The sequence below is a fragment of the Tauraco erythrolophus genome, chromosome 7 (genome assembly GCF_009769465.1).
Source record: "Tauraco erythrolophus isolate bTauEry1 chromosome 7, bTauEry1.pri, whole genome shotgun sequence".
Lineage (NCBI taxonomy): Eukaryota > Metazoa > Chordata > Aves > Musophagiformes > Musophagidae > Tauraco > Tauraco erythrolophus.
Genome location: NC_141471.1, coordinates 40,340,941 through 40,360,731, shown reverse-complemented (window position 1 = coordinate 40,360,731; position 19,791 = coordinate 40,340,941). Strand labels below are relative to the sequence as shown.

At 37.0% G+C, this 19,791-nt stretch overlaps 1 protein-coding gene across 2 annotated transcripts in view; it reads left to right on the top strand.

Annotated features, from left to right (window-relative positions):
• The window catches only part of TBC1D5 (TBC1 domain family member 5), a 322,093-nt gene that overhangs the window by 168,274 nt on the left and 134,028 nt on the right, over positions 1 to 19,791 (top strand). For both annotated transcript variants that reach the window (XM_086614565.1, XM_086614564.1), the window contains 5 exons: positions 5,811 to 5,919; positions 7,723 to 7,812; positions 7,917 to 7,988; positions 11,012 to 11,079; positions 17,343 to 17,445. In XM_086614565.1, the coding sequence (XP_086470691.1) occupies positions 5,811 to 5,919; positions 7,723 to 7,812; positions 7,917 to 7,988; positions 11,012 to 11,079; positions 17,343 to 17,445 (442 nt within the window). The remainder of the gene's footprint in view (positions 1 to 5,810; positions 5,920 to 7,722; positions 7,813 to 7,916; positions 7,989 to 11,011; positions 11,080 to 17,342; positions 17,446 to 19,791) is intronic.

The following is a 19,791-nucleotide window of genomic DNA, read 5'->3' as shown; positions in this document are numbered from 1 at the left end:
TTTTAAAAACGCATGAGATAAAATAACTATATCCACTGTCTATTGACTTGATAGGTACTGGTTTCTTTGTTACCCACAGTTTCAACTGAAAGTGAAATAAGTATGGACAGTGATATTTACCTGGTAGGTCTGAGCCCTTGCAGTCCCAGAACTGAATCTTAGCCCTTTTTTCAGTGACAGAGATTGAAATTTCATGTGGATATTCACATTTTCACATTTCTATGAATTTTAGTGTCTTCCACAGAGTTTGATGTTGTCTGACCATCCTAGTACAAAAGTGCTTCTTACACTAGCTTTAAACTTTAGAATGATCTGCATTTGTGTACATCAGTAGCTTTATCCTGTAAACAGGTAAATGCAGAAGTTAACTAGCAGTGATTATTGTCTGTGCTGTATACCGCTCTTCCTCAATTGTATTTCTTCCTCTTCTGAATATAGTATTTATTTTATGATGAGCTTATATGAGCTACGGTTTCATTCTTCTGAACATCTATGCTCAATGCTTTGATTTCGCCATTATGCTGCACGTGGAAATTTATTAGCAGAGTCAGAGGCTGATGTTCCGCTACTGACTGACTGGAAGGAGGTCTTTGTTACCTCTTCCCACAGCTCAGTGTTGCCTCAGTAGAGCACTGGGAACTACTATTTGAATTCCAGAATTATTTTCCAGGCATCTTGTTACATTATTGCTGTCACTCATTCTTCAAGAGTTTATGATTGCTTGTTCCTCTACAGCTGTGCCATAGCGGCATTCCAGTGTCTTTTATGAAGATGCTCAGACCTCAGGGGTTTAAATACCTGTTAAAAAATGGTATTTAAGTGCATGTAAATTTTTACTTAGACTTTCTGATATAAAGTCCTGCTCGTTGTGCTCGATTCTTTACAGTGTGTCATCACAAAGAGATATTTCTCTTCCAAGTCTTTGAACTTTTATCTCTGAAAATCTAATGCTTGTAATTGTCTTAACAAGCATCAGATCCACAAAACACATCCTAATGGAAAGAAAGAGTAGATATGCTTATATATGATTTGCTAGGAGATCAACCTCATTCCTTATAAGCAAGAAAGGCTGTGTATTAGAGCGGACAGCAGTATAAAATTCTTTTGCAGACAAATTCAAACTCTTGTATTTATGACACAAATGCATGTTTCAGAAGATGGAAAGGAACAGACGAGAACTAAGAACAAACCTTGCAGAATGAATCTGTAACCTTCATCCCTTCCATTGATTTGCTTGCTTTTTCATTTGTGCATATTGAGCACTTTTCCCACTTCTAAGTAATGCAACTGTCCCTAACTCATGCCAATAAATATTTTACATTGGATGGTTACTGCATAGATACAGCATATGAAATTAAATTTCTTAAAGAAAAATTAAGCCAATTTTTCCTCGTGCAGGCCTTATATTATGAAAACTTTACCATATGCACGATAATATATTAGACAGGATATTTAAATACAAAATGAAAAAGTACCAGAAAACATTAACATTGACATTTGACTTTCTTCTAATTGTACAACCTAAAGGTGGTATTAACACATTATTATGCATTTAATTTTCTAGTTTGATTAAAAACAATTGCATGTGCTTATAGAATCATAGAATCATAGAATGGTTAGGGCTGGAAGGGACCTTCAAAGGTCATCTAGTCCAACCCCCCTGCAAGGAACAGGGATATCTCCAACTAGATCAGGTTGCTCAGGGCCTTGTCCAACCTGGCCTTGAACGTCTCCAGGGATGGAGCATCCACCACCTCTCTGGGCAACCTGTTCCAGTGTTCTACCACTCTCATGGTAAAAAATTTTTTTCTAATATCCAACCTGAACCTACCTCCCTCTATTTTAAAACCGTTACCCCTTGTCCTATCATAACTGGCCCTCCTGAACAGCCTCTCCCCATCTTTCCTGTAGGCCCCCTTGAGGTACTGGAAGACCGCTATAAGGTCACCCCGGAGCCTCCTCTTCTCCAGGCTGAACAGCCCCAACTCTTTCAGCCTGTCCTCATAGGAAAGGTGCTCCAGCCCTCTTATCATCTTCGTGGCCCTCCTCTGGACCCTCTCCAACTGGTCCATGTCCTTCTTATGTTGGGGACTCCAGAACTGGACGCAGTACTCCAAGTGAGGTCTCACGAGGGCAGAGTAGAGGGGGAGAATCACCTCCCTCGACCTGCTGGCCACGCTCCTCTTGATGCAGCCCAGGACGCGGTTGGCCTTCTGGGCCGCAAGAGCACATTGCCGGCTCATATTGAGCTTCTCGTCCACCAGTACTCCCAAGTCCTTCTCCTCAGGGCTGCTGTCGATCCATTCACCACCCAGTCTGTATTTATGCCTGGGATTGCCACGACCCAGATGTAGGACCTTGCATTTGGCCTGGTTAAACTTCATGAGGTTGGTACGGGCCCACCTCTCCAGCCTGTCGAGGTCCCTCTGGATGGCATCCCTCCCTTCCAGCGTGTCGACGGCACCACACAGCTTGGTGTCATCGGCGAACTTGCTGAGGGTGCACTCCATGCCACTGTCCACGTCACCGACAAAGATGTTGAAGAGGGCCGGGCCCAACACGGACCCCTGAGGGACGCCACTCGTGACCGGTCTCCACTTGGACATCGAGCCGTTGACCACTACTCTCTGAGTGCGGCCATTGAGCCAATTCCTTATCCACCGAGTGGTCCATCCATCAAACCCATGACTCTCTAGTTTAGAGAGAAGAATGTCGTGCGGGACAGTGTCAAAAGCTTTGCACAAGTCCAAGTAGATGACATCCGTTGGTCGACCCTTGTCCACCGATGTTGTCACCCCATCGTAAAAGGCCACCAAGTTGGTCAGGCACGATCTGCCTTTGGTGAAGCCATGTTGGCTGTCACCCACCACCTCCTTGCTCTCCATGTGCCTTAGCATGGTTCCCAGGAGAATCTGCTCCATGACCTTGCCAGGCACAGAGGTGAGGCTGACCGGTCTGTAGTTGCCCGGGTCCTCCTTGTTCCCCTTTTTAAAAATGGGGGTTATGTTCCCTCTCTTCCAGTCATCGGGGACCTCGCCAGACCGCCACGACTTCTCGAATACAATAGCCAGTGGCTTGGCAACTTCATCCGCCAGTTCCTTCAGGAACCGCGGATGGATCTCATCAGGTCCCATGGACTTGTGCACCTTATTCCTAGTTTAAGTGGTTCCAATTGGCTCTTGAAGTCTTTCACTTCAGTGAAGCAAATGAGATGTGGTAGACTTGAGTTCCAATCTTCATTGCTCATTTCACTTTGACCAATGAGTTTTCTGCAAGCCTGGGTTAACAAGGCACATAGATAGTTTGCAGAGTAGGGCTATATCATTTTAAAAATTATCCCTTTAGAATTGATAGCTTGTTGATATTACACAGTGTTACCGTTATTGAAATGGTCTCTAGAATTGTAAGGCTTAATTAGCCTTCATTCAAAATATTTGAGAAATGAATTAGTGAATGCTGTTCAGAAAGGATTTTAGTTATCATTCAGCTCTACTAAATCTGAAGCAGATTCCAGCTTCCAAGTCTTTTTTTTTTTGCGATTGCTCATAACTTTTCTTTTTAGTGATCCCAGCAGCCAAGGGGAGATGCGGAGGAGATATGATCTTGCCAAATTTCTTTTGGCTGTTTTAAATGTAATTTTGTTCAAAACGTGTTTGGAATTGCATTACAAATTTAAAAAAAAAGAAAAGACAAAGCATAGTATCTGTTCTAATACCATTTAAGAAGTGTTGAAATTACTTTCTTACTGTGTAGCAATCACTCCCAGCAGTTGGTGAAAAAAAATAACCCAAAGAGTTTCTTTCCTCTCTGTTCTTTCTATTCACAGTTACGCTGGTTGAAACCTTTTGCTAACTCAGCTGACATACCAGCCTTTTCAAAGACATTGTGGGAATGTCATCCTCTTGCAGAGCGACGTGAATAGCTTCAGAGTCTGACCTGTTGTGTGCGCAGGGGAATGTGTCACTCTCGAAGCATAGCTACCTGAGGGAGGCAGCTTGGCAGTACTTCTAATGGCCAATGATTCTATGAAAATTTACAATGGCAAACAAAGAATATTATACATGATAGGAACAGGAGGGTTATTTAGATAGGCATAATATACTGTAGTTACTGAAGTATAAATGACTGTGAAAGAAAGGGACAGATTTTTGTCAAGCTGTGTCTGCTATATACCATACGTTGTATTTAAAGGAGACAGAACCGAGGTAAACAATCACAGGCAGCTCGCTGCAGAAGGTGAGAATGTGTGAAAGGTAGGGAGCCAGTGAAATGACCAGATAGTCTTTCTGACTTGGAGAATGGGGGATGTGGCAGTAAGGAAGGAAGCTGCCCCACACCATTGGAGTTACTTGCTGCTATTTTGGTCACTTGGGAATATTGGCAGTTGGCAAAATCTGAAAGCAGCCCTAACCCCTGCAAGCTAACACTGCTTTGGTCGTCTTTGTCCTTATCTGGAGCACCTTCTCTTTTCAAAGTAGTTAATACAGCTGGGTTTTTTTTAGGAAAAGATCTGTTCTGAAACGGAATGAGTTTTATCTAAAACAAGGTTTTTAAAAAGTCACCCTCGCAAGTTGGCTTGAAAGGCTGAAAACTAACTCTAGCTTGCATATATTTAGGGCAGTTTGCAAAACCAGTGTTTGTTGGTATTTAGTATAACCTAGTCTGTGACCCTCCTTAGTAAAAGAAATCTGGTGAAATTTTACCCTGGAGTCACAATAGTAGTTTCCCTCTTTCTGGTTTCATTTGATCTCCCAGGGAGAAGTAATAGTCTCCCATGTGGCAGTGGGAAAGGGAGATGTTCACCTTAAGGACATGCGTTGAAAATAAATCCGAAACACATTTCCTTGCACATAACCCAGCTCTTTGTATTGAAATTGCCCTTTGGATTTTAGAGTGATTGTGGAAAATCTGTGAGCAAGTCTTGGGCTACTAAGACCATCAAATGGCTTATCCTGTTCTTGAGATTTGTTTCAGTAGAAGGTGCAGGAAATAGAGATTTAATTCTTTTATTCAAACTCAGTAGATGGTTTGGGACAATTAATTTCCAATTGTTTCCCAGTAGAGCAGATTTACTTGTATATTAATGAGGCACAGGTGTTAGGCCCCTGGTGCCTGCATGCCTGGGAGGCATATTTAGGTTGTTTATCTAGTCAGCCATAGGTACTGCAAGGTACTCAAGCTTGCCTTTAACAGTTTATACAGTGAGGCTTTTTAATTTTTTGATGTTTTTTTAAATTTGCTAGCACCTGTTAAAATTTTAAAACTGATCATGTAGAAAGAAGTAGGAGTGATTTCAATAGTAAATAGCACTAAATGTTAAAGAAAGTCATCTTCTATTATGCTTAACTGCCCAGCTTGACATTAAGAAGAAAAGAAGGTTCATTTAAGCAAATATGTCATGTGAGGAGCTAATACAGTCAACAGTATACTTTTCGGTTGCATATTTTTGGAATAGGTACTTCTTTGTCTACAGCTGAAACGTGAATGTGCTTATATTAATATTCATTTTTCTTGTTTATTCACTGAACTGCAGTACCAACATTTTAGAGGAAATGGAATAGCCTCCATAGACATTATGAATTTCAGTAGCTGGCATAATTATAGCGATCTACATATTCATTAAATCCAAAGAAGAAATGTGTCCAAAAAGACAGCCATGCGTTTAGAAATGGTACACAACTAAATATATACATTTTAAAAAGTTCCTTTCCTCTGCTTTTCTGAAATTGTGTAGTGTCATATAGTCCTTAAATCAAATAAGACCTTTTTTTTGTGGTTAAAATGTTCGTTCCTTTTGCTTTTGCATGCAGTAAAGAATGGGAAGAACTATTTGTAAACAACAATTACTTGGCAACTATACGGCTGAAGGGGATTAATGGGCAGCTGAGAAGCAGCAGGTTCCGTAGTGTTTGCTGGAAGGTAAGAAGAGAAAATATTTATTTACAGTTTGTGGTTGCAATATATCAACACATTACCTGATGCGCTGGAAGATTATTGATGCAAAGAATCATGAATTTTCCAAGAGACTTCATCCCAATGTTTTCCTACTCATTTTTATAATTCATAGGACATTTGCTAATCGTATTGAGTTGCCTTAAAGCTGAATTGCGGGTGATAGCAAAAGATTCCTAGGAAAAAAATCTCTTTATGCTGGGTAGTGTGCTTAGAATTGAGTGCCACACAGCCATCTCTCTTCTCAGTCTCTGTGCAGAGAAGTCATGCACTGGAAATAAAAAGGAAGTTTGTCTCACAATTTATGTTTTGTGGAACTTGGGACTCCTCTAAAATCAGTCTGATGCTTCTGCTAGCAGTTTTTCCCAGTGAATTGAGAAGATGAGAACCAATCCGTCTTGTCATGACTGGATGGAGAGGGAAGCCCCGTCTTCCAATCTTAAACCACAGCAGATCCTCAGAGGTCTCTTATTGTATTTGTTAAAAGTTGTACAGGAAGGGAGAAAGAAATCAAAGTAGTACTGAGATGCTATATGAAGTCCAAAAGAATTTTGTTGCACTGGCATCAGGTCTTCTGTTCTGCACTAACTTTGACAGTATAGAACATTTTCCCTAGTAGAGATGCTGTATGTTAACACCAATAACTTAAATCACCTCACTTGGAATTTCTCAAGCTTCACTTTGACACAAAGACCTATACAAAGAAAATGAAAATACTCTTTGTATATGAATGAAAGAAATTTGAAAATTGAAGTTTGAAATTTGAAATTTATTTAGCATTGAGCAAATTTAAGTTTAATGAAAATGCTTTCTTCAGGAAACCAGGTGAATATGTGCCACAAGAATTGTTTTACCAGTCTGCTGCTTCTTGAGCCTCGCAGTCAACTAATTAAATCAAAGTGATTTTATTTTAGAAATAAGGCTGGATTTATTTCCATGTCCCGATATGGGTTAGGGCTCTGTTTTAGATTCTCTGTTCTAAAAATATTATCAATATTTTTGTTAAGTTCTGAAATATTTAAGTATTTTTAATAATTCAGGAGTGGTTTTTGTTTGTCAGTATTTACTGTTTAATGACACTTTGTAATGTGTGAATAAAAACATTTGCAATGCAAGAAAATACTCCGTTTTTTTCCATATTTTGTATGTAATTAAGTAGACTTTTCCAAAAGATGTTTCTTCCTAACTCTTTTTAAAAAGAAATGTGAAAGAACCAACATGTAGGCATTCTCAAGGACTTTTTGCAAAATCTGCTCTTCTAACTGTCTTGCAGAATCCTAGAACATGTTAGTTTTCTGTAGACTAAGGTTTTCCCTTTCCTGATTCCTTACGTAGAGTATATCTCTCAGTGCTTAGTTTCTGCTCTGCATTTATGTTTGGTTTTAAGCATGTTGCATGAGCTCATCAGTGTTATGTAAATAGTTCAAGTTTTGTATATTTATTTTCATCTCTTCTTTGCAATTTTTTTCTACCTTGAAAGTCTCAGTGAACTTTACTGAAGTTATGAGAGTTTACAAAGCTTGAGTTTGTGGCTTCAGATTTTTTAAATGTTTTATTTCCTACTGGAGAACTGCTATTGTTTCTAGCTTCTTATTTATTGACTGGAAAGTACCAAAGCCAGGAGTATTTTACAGGTCTTTGCTTTCTTCTCCTTATGTGTAGCATACTTACACCTCCTTTCTGAGATGGTTTATGCTGTGTGGTAGGATTTATATGAAAAGCTATGTTAAATTGATTAATCTTCATGGGTTTATTTTGTTTTGTTGATAGTTATTTCTGGAGGTTCTACCCCAAGACAGAAGTCAATGGATTAAAACCACTTCAGACTTAAGAACTTCTTACAATAAGATCAAAGAAATTGTAAGTTAGTACAAAATAGGTTCTCTACTCTCATGCATTAACAGAGGTAGTAATACTTACACTATAAGGAAGAGAATTTGATGTTTTTTCTTTTTTTTACCCAGCACATTACAAACCCTCGGAAAGCAGGACAGCAAGATCTGATAATCAACAACCCACTCTCTCAGGACGAGGGGGTAAGTTGACCCTTGGTTCTGTCAACATATGTGCTACTAAAATTCTCATTATCATCATACTGACGCAAATGAGTTCTTGCTGAAGAAGGGAAAATGGCAGGTGCTAAAATCTCCCTCCTAAATTTCCAAACTGATTTGTGTTAGCAGTGGTTCACAGGCTCTGCTGAACAACCAGAAATGTTCATTTCCAGGTTAACTTTCTGATTTTTCAGGGCTTATCATAGGGAAGGCTGTGACAAACAAAAAATTGGTTCTGGGCTCTAAGTCCAGTTTTACAGCATATCCTTTATTTAACTGATAAGCTTTTTTATTGCTGTGTGTTTTCGTTTTACACGCAAAATGGCTTTAATTGAAGGAGTGTTTAAACAGTCAATATGAAGGGAATGTTGTTAACAACAAATACTGAAGAACCCTCCTCTGGAAGCCTGTTTAGTCTTGGAAGTTTTTCTCCAGCAAAAATAGAATTGTTGTATGTCTGAGTTGTATATGTGCTGAGTTAATGTCTAAAGCACCAGGCTGCAAAATATAAATTTCTTCCAAGGTTTTAACTTCTTTTTCTTTATACAGTTAAAAGAAACAAAAGTTTCTTTTCTAATCAGATAGCAGCACGCTGCAAAATGACAGATCCAGATTTTAAAGAAACACTGAAAATGTAGTAAAAGTATTTGGCCTGACTGTCATTAAGTGCAGAGCATCCTGCTCTCACTGAAATTAATGAGACCTCTTAGTAGCTTGGTATTTTCAAAGTCATGACACTTGAATGAGGGTTTACATATAGATTTGAGAGCTTAATTTTAGGTGAGTTGTTTTTGGGTTTTTTTTAATGCTGCATTTTATTATACCTGGAAAGCTCTGAGGTATTTTGTAGCACATACCTTTAAGCTTCTTCGTTAATTGTGTTACCCTTTCTGATAATTCTTTTCATCACATTTTCAAAATAACTTAATACCATGAAAATAATTTGCTTGACTACATTTAAGAGATTTACACCCAGAAAGACCATCACAGATATCTTTGGTGGCACTGCTTGTGTTTCCATTTTGTTCACAAAAATGGAAGCCCATATTTTGCTTGTATTTAGTATGGTACTCTGCTTCATATTTAGTGTAGAAGGGGGATAGGTTAGCTTGTGGAAACATGGAAGTATTGATCATAGGCACATTGGTGGTTCTACAGCTCATATGATTGTGCATGCCATCAAACCATTCTTGCATCCATCTGAGCAGAAAGTTGTGTCAAATGTAAAAGATTTAAAGCGTTTCTGCGGTAGTTTGTGGTTGTACACAATGGCACAACCTTTTTTCTGCCTATAATGTCTTTAGGAGATAGAAAACAAGGGTTAGCATGTCAGAGTTTGTGGCAGGGGATTAATCTATAAAACAAAGCCACAGGCCAAACCAGGTGAAGGAATGAAAAGCCAAGTGCCTCTGAGCCTCTGCAGTGACTTAATGTTTTACCCTTTTGGCGTCCTGGGTTTTGCCTCCTGTTTGCAGTGAAGATTCTGTTTCCTTCATCCTTTGCTCTGATGGACTAGGCTCAGAGGAGGGGCGGGGGAGTTTCAAAGTGTGAGCTAGCTGCATGAAAAGAGCTGCAAGTTAAAAAGATACTAGTTTTACGTAAGATATTGTCAAGGATATAAATACTTTTAAAGTTGGGGATTTTTATCATAGTTTGTGACACAAATATAGAAGCCAATTAACATTTTCTTTTTTGTTTTTCTACCTTCCTTCTGCTAGATAAAATTAATTTACTTTTTCTTTCTGTGGAGCATAAGCCACCATGACAATGAATTGTTTGCAGGGGAGCAAGAAATCCTGGAAGTATTCATAGAATCATAGAATGGTTAGGGTTGGAAGGGACCTCAAAGATCATGTAGTTCCAACCCCCCTGCCATGGGCAGGGACACCCTCACTACATCAGGTTGCTCAAAGCCTCATCCAACCTGGCCTTGAACACTTCCAGGAATGGGGCATCTACAACTTCTCTGGGCAACCTGTTCCACTGCCTCACCACCCTCTGAGTGAAAAATTTCTTCCTTGTAGCCTCTCTCTTTGTACGGTGTTGTACGGTTCATTCGCTGGTGTTACTGCTATCTGAAAATTAACCTGCATGAAGAGACTGCTATAAATTTTGTTCCTTCTGTATTTTGATCAATATGGCCAAGCTACCATCCCTTTACAATAAAGAACAGGCTTTATAATACTTTTTCTGGAGCATAGAAGCAACAACATTTGCTGACTTTTTTCAGGTTGGCTTTTGCAAAATATTAGTAAACAAGGCATGGAAACAAAGGAAAGAGAACAAAAATGATCATAAGCTCAGATATAGAAGAAGCTAAGCCTACTTTAAACTCTTTTATTTACTATTTTTTCATGTGGACAGTGAGCTTTAAATACCCTGGTTTTCCCTATCAGATTTTTTTTAGAATGGCCAGTCTCAATATGCACTGTGTATATGTACTGTTAGAATGACGTGGTTTTCATAATAGGTGTTCGATCACCATACACTCCTTATTAGATTTTGCCTCTACCAAGACAATCTAGCTTACTTCCAAACAATTTCTTAGTGTGGAAATTATGGCAGCTTCCAGCTAGAGTCTGTACATTCATAGGAGAAATGTAGTATGGTACGGTGATACAGACCTTTTTCCATGAGTGAACTACTGAATTTTTTTCAGCTGAGCTGCTGGTTCTGGTAAGTTTGAATTTACTCTGCCTTCCTAAATATGCTTCATAGACCTCTTACAATTAACTCACAGACCTAAAGCCATCCAGTGAGTGAATGGAGTCAGCCTAGAACAAGGATCCAGGAACTTGAATGTTTTCATCTCTGATCTAAACTGACTTTCTCAGATATGTTAGGCTTGTCACCAACATTGTTCTTCACCCATAAAATATTGATATACCTATTTACCAGGAATGTTAAGGATTAATTAGTTAATATTTGTACAGTACTTTGCTGATGTAGTATGTAAGCCTTTAGTAGAAGTCTCTATTTCATACAATTATTTTTCCTTATTTCAGAGTCTTTGGAATAAATTTTTCCAGGATAAAGAGCTTCGAGCAATGATTGAACAGGATGTAACAAGAACGTATGTAGAGCTTTAAAAAAATTTCTATATGTAAATTTAGATTCTATGTTTTTAAGTAGTATACATTATATTGTGTTTTCTTGACTTGGGTTAGTGTAAATGTCAGGACTGTTGAACATGAAAGTGTAGAAACATACACTAAATGTATAAAAATACAGCTTTATTGGAGTGAAAAATGAGAAAATTGAGTTAAACATTAAACCTTGGAGATTTATTAGAATCATTGAAGAAAATCTCTTCTAAATTATGATATTAGGAAATGTGATACTATGTGAAATTTAAAGTTTTCCATATGAAGCAAAGAGAAGGTAAGAGAAACTGAAAGGTCTTTTAGCTAAATTATTATCATAATAAAAGATTGAAGAGATTCTTTAATTCTTAACATTTATTCAATCAGTTTGTAATTAATAAGGGAAATGTCACTCATCTAGAGAAGTTAAGATTTCTATTTTTATTTATCGCTTTTCTAGAGTTATTTATATTATATTTTCATCTTCTTGGCCCTTAGGTCATTCCTCTTTAGGAACTTGTTTGAGTCAGAACACTCATCATGAAAATGTTTGTTCTCAGAGTTGAAGCATTGACTGATGTGTAAATCTAATTAAATTCAATTACTGGTTTGCTACCATGTGAAATTTTACGGTATTGCAAATATTTTTTCCTTATAACTTGAAAAAAGTGATGATAGTCGTAGATTTTAAAAATCCCAAGCTCACGCATTTTCATTTACAGAAACAAAGTCATGCAGAAGAAATCATTGCTGTCTGGTTTTGGAATATTGTATATGTCCGTCCCTAGACCCATTCTTGAATACGTTTTGCCATGAGATGTATAATTAAAATCTGAGTGCGCTTTCATGTGCATTCTCACAGATGGTATTTTTTTGTTTGTAAAAGGAAACAGTTCAGGATGTTCTAAGATTAAAATACATGCGTATCTAAAATATAATTGGAGAATGAAAAGTTGTATGGAGGTTATGTTGGATGTAAGAACGTTATTAAAAAAAAAATATAGAGAGATACACAGACTCCAGGCTCTCACTCCAGCAAATGGCAGAGTGAGTAATATTCACTAATATCAGAGAGAGTGATTAAATAAATTTCGATTTATGTATTTATACAAAGTAACATCTACTTGAAACAATAGCAGCATACATTATGTGTCATCAATATCAAAATAAGTCAAACAATGAAGGAGAAAAAATTATTAAATTAACATGAATTTATTTAATAAACTACATGCATTTATATATACACTTGTTATTTGGCTAATCATAAAACATAGTGTGCATTTTATGTATGCATATGTATCTATTTGTAAACTATCATAAGTGTAAGAAGCGGTAAGTTCTACTTTCCTTGGCTTTGGAGTGTAAGTACTCTCTCTTTAATGTTGTCCTTTTCATTTCAGTTCTTTAAATAAATTCCTGGAGTTACAAAAAAAAAAAAAAATTATCATTAACTTGCAATGCTTTTTATTACAGGTTAAAATAATTGAGTATTATATTCAGTTACCATAATCATTACCTTCTAGATTCTGTTTCTTATTTAACAAATGTTTTTATATTCTTTATCATCAAGTTCAGTACTCCATCATCCAACAGCATCAAGTAGATAATGCTGCAGAGTGTGATGCTAACTGCACACAGACTAGCAAACCAGAGTCCCATCAAAGCAGTAAAAAATTTACTCTATAATGTTGTATTAGAATTCTCTGAAATGTAGTAATAATAATAGATGGGAAAAGTGGGTAGAATTATGCTTTTTAAATTGGTATTGGTTTAAATTGTTTTAAATTTCAGAATTCTGTTACCTGAAGGGAACTGTGATAAAGTTTTTTCGTGTGTGTGTGTTCATATCCGTTTTTTGAGTCCTTATGTCACCTAATAATTAGATTTGTAAAACATAGATGCTCACAGCTGGACTAAGCATCCTTTAGAGTCTATATACCTGAAGAATTCTAAAACAGAAATCATTTCTTCCTAAAGTAAATGTCTAGTATAGGTCTGATGAATCACACTATAGAGAAGTGTGTTTTTCTTCAGTAATTATAAAAGGCTTCTTGCTCATCTATATCTAAATAAATTGTAGTCACCTAATGTCAGGTGAGAGTAATCCAAGCCATGATGTCTAAATATAATTTTTTGCTTCTTGCATAATTGGAACTTCCAATGTTTAGAAGAGAAGCAGATAAGGATTTTATTAAGTTAGTCTTAACTCATTAGTGATCAACATTTCTAATTAATCACCTGACTTGTTTTTTACAGTAGTTGAGAGGTTCAGAATGAATTTTCCTTCAGCTGTCTAGAAATGTGTACTTTTAAGCTGGAACCGAACACCATCTCTTTCTATCTCAAGTGGGAATCTTCTAAAAATGAGTGGGAAGGAGTAAGGGAGGTTTACTATAATGCAAGTAAAAGCCTTACTTTAAATGTAAATAGCACTACCAACCAAGTTGTGACTATAATACCACATTCTATTACTCTGCTGAGAAAGGAAGGTGTGTATGAACTAGCACCATAGTAACTCATAAGAGACTTAAGAATGCAGTGATTAATTACTGTCATTCAAAAGATGTACCAAGGAATAATGCTGATTTATTTTGTGGTGATTAAGAACGTAAGTAATAAAAAAGAATTTTTAAAAATATTCTGCAGAAATGGAAAGTCAAATCAGAATACCAGTCAACTTGCTGGCATCACCTTGTATGTCTAGGATTATAAATGGCTAGATTTGATTACCCTCTTTCTCTCTCCAGTATTTTAAGAAAACAGAAAGCTTAGGAGTCATTCCCAGTAGACTAATCAAGTGGATTTCTTTTCTTTTGTTATATATTGGTCTACATAGTTTCTACTTCAGGAGTAACCATCACAGTTTAGGACAATGGAAGCTGTGTGAAGATGAGTAGTGGTGGGTGCTGCTCTTTCAAACTCTGCAATTCCCAAATTATTAAAAAAAACAACCCACCCCTAAAAAAAGGTAGTGGAGAAGCCATTAGGCAGCTGCGTCCTTCCTAAGCATATAGAAGATATGAGAAGAAACAGCAATCCATTGAATATAAACATAGAAGACAAAACCTACTTTCTGTGTAAGAGGAGAGACTGCTGGAAGGAAGAGCTACCTTTATACACCAATTTATTCCTTTTCCAGAAAAAAGCGTGCAACAGGGGAATGGTTATTATTATTCTCTACCAAACCTTTACCATTGCAAGAGCATCTTTTGTTTTTTCTGGTTTAGCAGCTTTCCCCATTCCAGCTGAGTAACAGGGTTTGGGAATGGCAGGGGATACAATCTGTTCATGAAAGAAAAGATGGTCACTCCATGGCTGTGGTAAAGAGCCTCATTTCTGTATGCCACCAAATTTGTTTCGTAAAGTATTTGTGCATCCTGTTGTTTGGTTGCCAGCCCAAGTTTCTTCTGTGTCAAAGTTTGGCTGCCTCTGGTATAGGGGTCCCTAAATGGGCTAAAGAAATGTTTTTAAAAGTGATAACTGACTCATACTGGTCTTCACTTTCAGAAAACAAGGACTCGAATGCACCATTGTTTAATAGTAGGAGTTGTGGTAAAACAGTCTAGCAAAATTTCCATGTCCTTATGCAGTCTTTCTCAGAAATGTAATTAAATGTCATATTCTAGTGTTCATGAAAAGTATTCTTACCTTGCCTGATTTGAGGATACTGTGTTTCTAAAACAGTGCTTTAATCATAAAATTACATTCTCCGTAAAAATCCATCCTGAACTGATAGTTCCCTTGTGATCTCTTGTATTTACATTTACCATAATTAATACTTCAGCCAGCTTATTCCTGAGTTTGTTATTATCCTTTCTGTCACAATCTCTGGTATTACTAGATCCTCACAGATACCTCTGTGTATTTTTAAGTTTTCTTTGTTAGTCTTCTCCTCCTAAACTTCATAGGGCAGGCCTGAATAACAGTCCTTCAGAAATAATCTCTTCAAACCCCTAAATTATGTCGATTGCCATCTGCTGTAATGCACTTTTGGTCTCAGCTGTGTCCTTCCGTTACAGTAATATGATTAGTACAAGTGCATACAAGTTTCCAAATGTTGGTCTACCATTACCCCCATCAGGTGCCAGGAAAAAGTTACACCTCCCATCCCAATGTCTTTCTCAGGACTTCAGCATTGCTGTGTTTAAGCCACGGTGTCTTCTCTGCCTGGGCTCTTGACTCAAGTTCTTCATCCAAGGATTTCAAAGCACCTTTCTAGCCTTAATTAGTTCTGTTTCTGTGCTTACCTGTCATCACCTCTGTGAGATGACCACTGTAATTATTAAAACTAATAGTTTTATCTGAAGTAATTTATTATATTTCCTGTATTTTTTCTCTATGATAGGCTTTACAACAGCCTTAATATAACTGGTCTGAAGTTTAACGTTGTAGCTCAGACTTGGGAAGAAGGAAAACCAAAAGTTGCGTAAGGAAAACTTACCTGCAATCCATGTGATTTCATTTTAAAACTGGCAACATTGTAGCCTTTATTTCAGCAATCTAGCCTGAGGCCTACCCTTGTTGTCTGCTTGTTTATTTATTTTTAAGTATTCTTCTATTTTTCTTTGTCCAGCTTTATCTGTTTCTTTCTTTTTAGTATTCTACCTTTTCAGATTTTTTTGGTTTATTTTTTATTGCATCATATAGCTGGATATGGTTTAGGGTGGCTGCTTTATGAAACATTTTTTGCCATCTAGTTATTTCTTCAGTAAGCATGAAAACACTTTACTTGTGCACTTATTCATTAAAGTACATCCTGCATAACCACTTGATTTCCTACCTCCAGCAGTCAAGGAGCAGGATGCACAGGTGACAGTTGCTTCAGAATGGTTACGGGTTGTAAATATTTACATTATCCTGGATTATACACAGATAAAAGGATTTTCCCAGAAGCTTTTTTCGTTTTTCTCACACTAGGTCCACTTCATTTATTTTGACCTAAAGGGCATTTGCCCTGCCAGAGTATCAAATAATTTCATAATTGTAAAGTTTATATTTGAGACAGCTGCTAAAGGCGATGAAATTACTAATTATGTTGCATCACAAAAGGTGCCAGTAAGATATGTTAGAGCTTAGGATACTGGTTTTCATGTCAATTATGAGATATTTTAATAATCTTGTCATTAAAATGCTGATCATTTTTCAAATATTCATTAAATACGGAACCCTTGTGTATATGCTGCTTCTGACATACTCTTCTTTCTTCCACTTTATTCCAGTTTAGAACTGGAATTTTTACAGACTTCTTTAACATCTTGCAGTTCTTGTGCTCTTCCTTTGCTGAACTTTTATCTTGAGAAAGATGAAAAGCAGGGCTAAGCACTGCTTGTGCAACTGTGGGGCAGACTGATGGTCCAGTTACAGTTGCCAGCCTAACACAGATTAAAAAAATGGGAGCATGCTTTTTATCTACGGAGATTTAATCTTCAGTGTTTATTTTTCCAGTACATGAATGAAATTAATCAATAGATAACTGTTTGGAACAGTTTTAGTTTTAACTGACTTGGTTTTTTGAGGGGAGAAGTGTCTGCTTGGATTTTTTGATCACGCTCCTTTTCTAAGTGTTCCTAGCAAGTTTCAGATTCATTGGTGAAGGACTGACAATCAGTGGAGTACAATCTTGGAGTTAAATTACTGTCGGGATGCTGTGCCACCTGGGACCAGAACGGTCTTCTGAGCTGCTGGGTTTGGCAGTAAGAGTCTGTGTGCAGGAAAGAGAGGGCAGATCTTGGCTTCAGCCATTGCCTCTCATTCCATCTCCTTTCATTTTGCTTCAACTCAATTTGTTGTCATGACATGAAGGAGCAATGGAACCTAGTTCGTTAGGCAGGAACATACTCATATGGTACATCGTTTTATTTTGATTAGATTCTCCAGGTCATTCATTTTCAGTAGATTGGCTGTTTGTAAGAAGTTGACGATCAAAACAATCTGCCATTGCATTTCATTCTTGCAGATCTCCAGCTTTCATAATATTAATAGGGATTACTTATTTTAATATAACTCGTGGTATCATCACATTTATGTAGAGGATAAATGTATATTAAATAACACAGTTCCGAATTTTGGTTGCAAAACAAATATAACTAGTCTTTAGAAGTATTCTTAACTCTAGCAGCACCCACAGTTCGCAGAGCGGTGGGAAAGCAGACAAGGGAGGTGCTGTCTTACCTGAAACCGTTTCTAGAGAAGACCAGCGACTGAGATTCTGTGCGCCGTATTGTTTACTTCGGCTGTATTTCTTCATTTTCAGCTTTCCTGAAATGCAGTATTTCCAGCAAGAGAATGTGAGGAAAATTCTTACAGATGTTCTGTTCTGCTACGCCAGAGAAAATGAGCAGTTGCTTTATAAACAGGTAATGAAAACACTGTACAGGTGGCATTCATTGACTCAACATTTTCTATACGGTTTGACAATAATGTAGCTCTGTTATATCTGAAGTTGTATCATAACACTAAAGTAATCAAAGAGCTGTTTGTCAGCTGGATAGTAAGAAAAGTAAGCTCATTGAATAGCATATGCTTTCTCCTCATAACACGGTCCCTCAAATTGTTTTCTTTAAGGTTGCTAAGTTGTCTAACTTCAAATTTCTTTAAAAACAACATCTTTTTCTTCAGTGTTGGTTAAGAAAGGAAAAAAAATGAAAGGCTTTCTCTACTTAGGTAAAGAAAGTATGCAGCAGGATCAAAAATGGTACTGAATAAACAAAAAACATAAATAGTGACTTCTGAAACTTTGCCTAAGTTTGCTATTTGAAGTTTTACATTATATCTTAAGTTCTTCCTCAAAGTGCTAAAGCCATGTGATCCATTAGTGAAGATCTTTTATCTCACCCTGTAGCATTCAAACACAATGCAGCTGACAAATGCCTCTTGACTGAAGGATAAGGGTGCTACAAATACCACTTTTGTTTTGATAAAATGGTAAAGAAAGCTGTAAAGCCACACTAACTGTGCATCTATATGGGATGCGGGCTAAATTAATTTAACTTTTCTTCTGAAGGTTTTGAAGTGAGTATAAGCTTGATACTAAATTAATATAGCATGACCAATATGCAGAGTATAGATAGAAGTATATTTGTATTTGTTTCTTCAGGCTATTAACTGTAGAGTGAGTAGGGACTGACAAACTGAGGGATACGCTCTGTGCATGCACGAAGGATAAATTGTAGAGCAGCAAACTTTAGGTAGACAGAAATTTTTTCATGACAAAAATACAGAGGTTCAGTAAATGTGAAGGTTTTTATAAGACACTGTATGCTTTCAGGCATGGTCTGTGCTCACCCTGTCCTCAAGCCAGGAAATTAGTGGCGTTTTGTGAAAAAAAAAAACAACAGATATGAGTTGAAGGAACAGTTACTTGTGAAGAATCTGTCCTACAGATTATATCAAAAATCAAATATATAGTTACCAAACATATGAAATCTCTATCAGCTGATTATTTCTTATGTTTGACAGACTGTGAGCAAGGAGTAGTCTTGCATGAGAACAAGAAAAAATGAGATTTGTGAGCTGTAGTTTGAAGGGCATTACTAAAGAAAACACTTCAGCAGTATTCAGCCTCCCCTTTCTAGTGAATATAGGCCAGAGTACTGATGATGAGAAAATGGAAGAACACATTCCAGCTAATTTAGTCTATCATTTATTGAACAAGAAGTATTATTTTACTCTTTGATGTGACTTAAAAGGACTTAATTACCCTCTGCTCATATTTAAAATCCTCTTGATTCCTTACCAAGAAATAATACCTTTCTACATAAGGGTGGAATATTTAGCCAGATCAAATTTAAAAAAAAAAAAAAGCCTTGAGTTTCATCACAAGCTGTTAAAGCTATTATTTTCTACTAGGTGACACCCCGTTTAACATAGACCATATTGTTAATAGTTATGGGATTTTATTGAATTAATGAGACTGTTATCATGTAGTAGAATGTCTTGCTGAGTTAATTGAAACTGCAGAGATTATATAAATGGTATTAATGAACTTTGACTGCCTGATGCCTCAGCTTTAATAAAGACTGCTTGGTGGGCTAAATGAACATAGGCAGATAAAAGAACAGGTTCAATTTTGCAAGCCTACAGGCTGTTGACAAAGAAAACTTCTTTACCTCTGTTTTCAACTGGTGTGCATCAGTTGTGCAGTAATTCCAGGAAGGGGTTGCCACAGGACTAAGGGGAGAGGTGAAGTGCACAAAATGAAATAAGTTTGAATCATGAAAAACTGTTGATTTAATCTCTCTGAAGTGTGTTCAGTATATCACCCAAGTCTCATGGTGCTGTGCCAAGTGCACAAAATAGCAAATGATTGTGGTTTTCCTCTCTTGTTATGGACATGTGTTACTCGTATTAGGAGCTTTTCTTTTTTCTGACTTCATTTTAAATGGGTGGGTTTGTTAATTTTTTTTTCTTAGTTAATGCTCCCGTTAGCTTATTCGTAACAATCCTGCTTTTTTGTCCCCATGTCCCTGTCTTTCTAGATAACATTTCCTCCATGTCCATCAGTACCCTTCTCTGAATTATCTAATAGGAAATAGAGTTTGTGGTGTGACAGGATATGTTTTCCCCTCTTTTAGCAAATACCTATGTTGCAGTCAATCTTACTGTTCTACTGTTTTTATTGGTTCTGGTTTTAGCATTGACTCAAGCCCCACTTCCCATAATAATTTCCACTACATCAAAGCGTAGCATATTTTCTTGAAAAT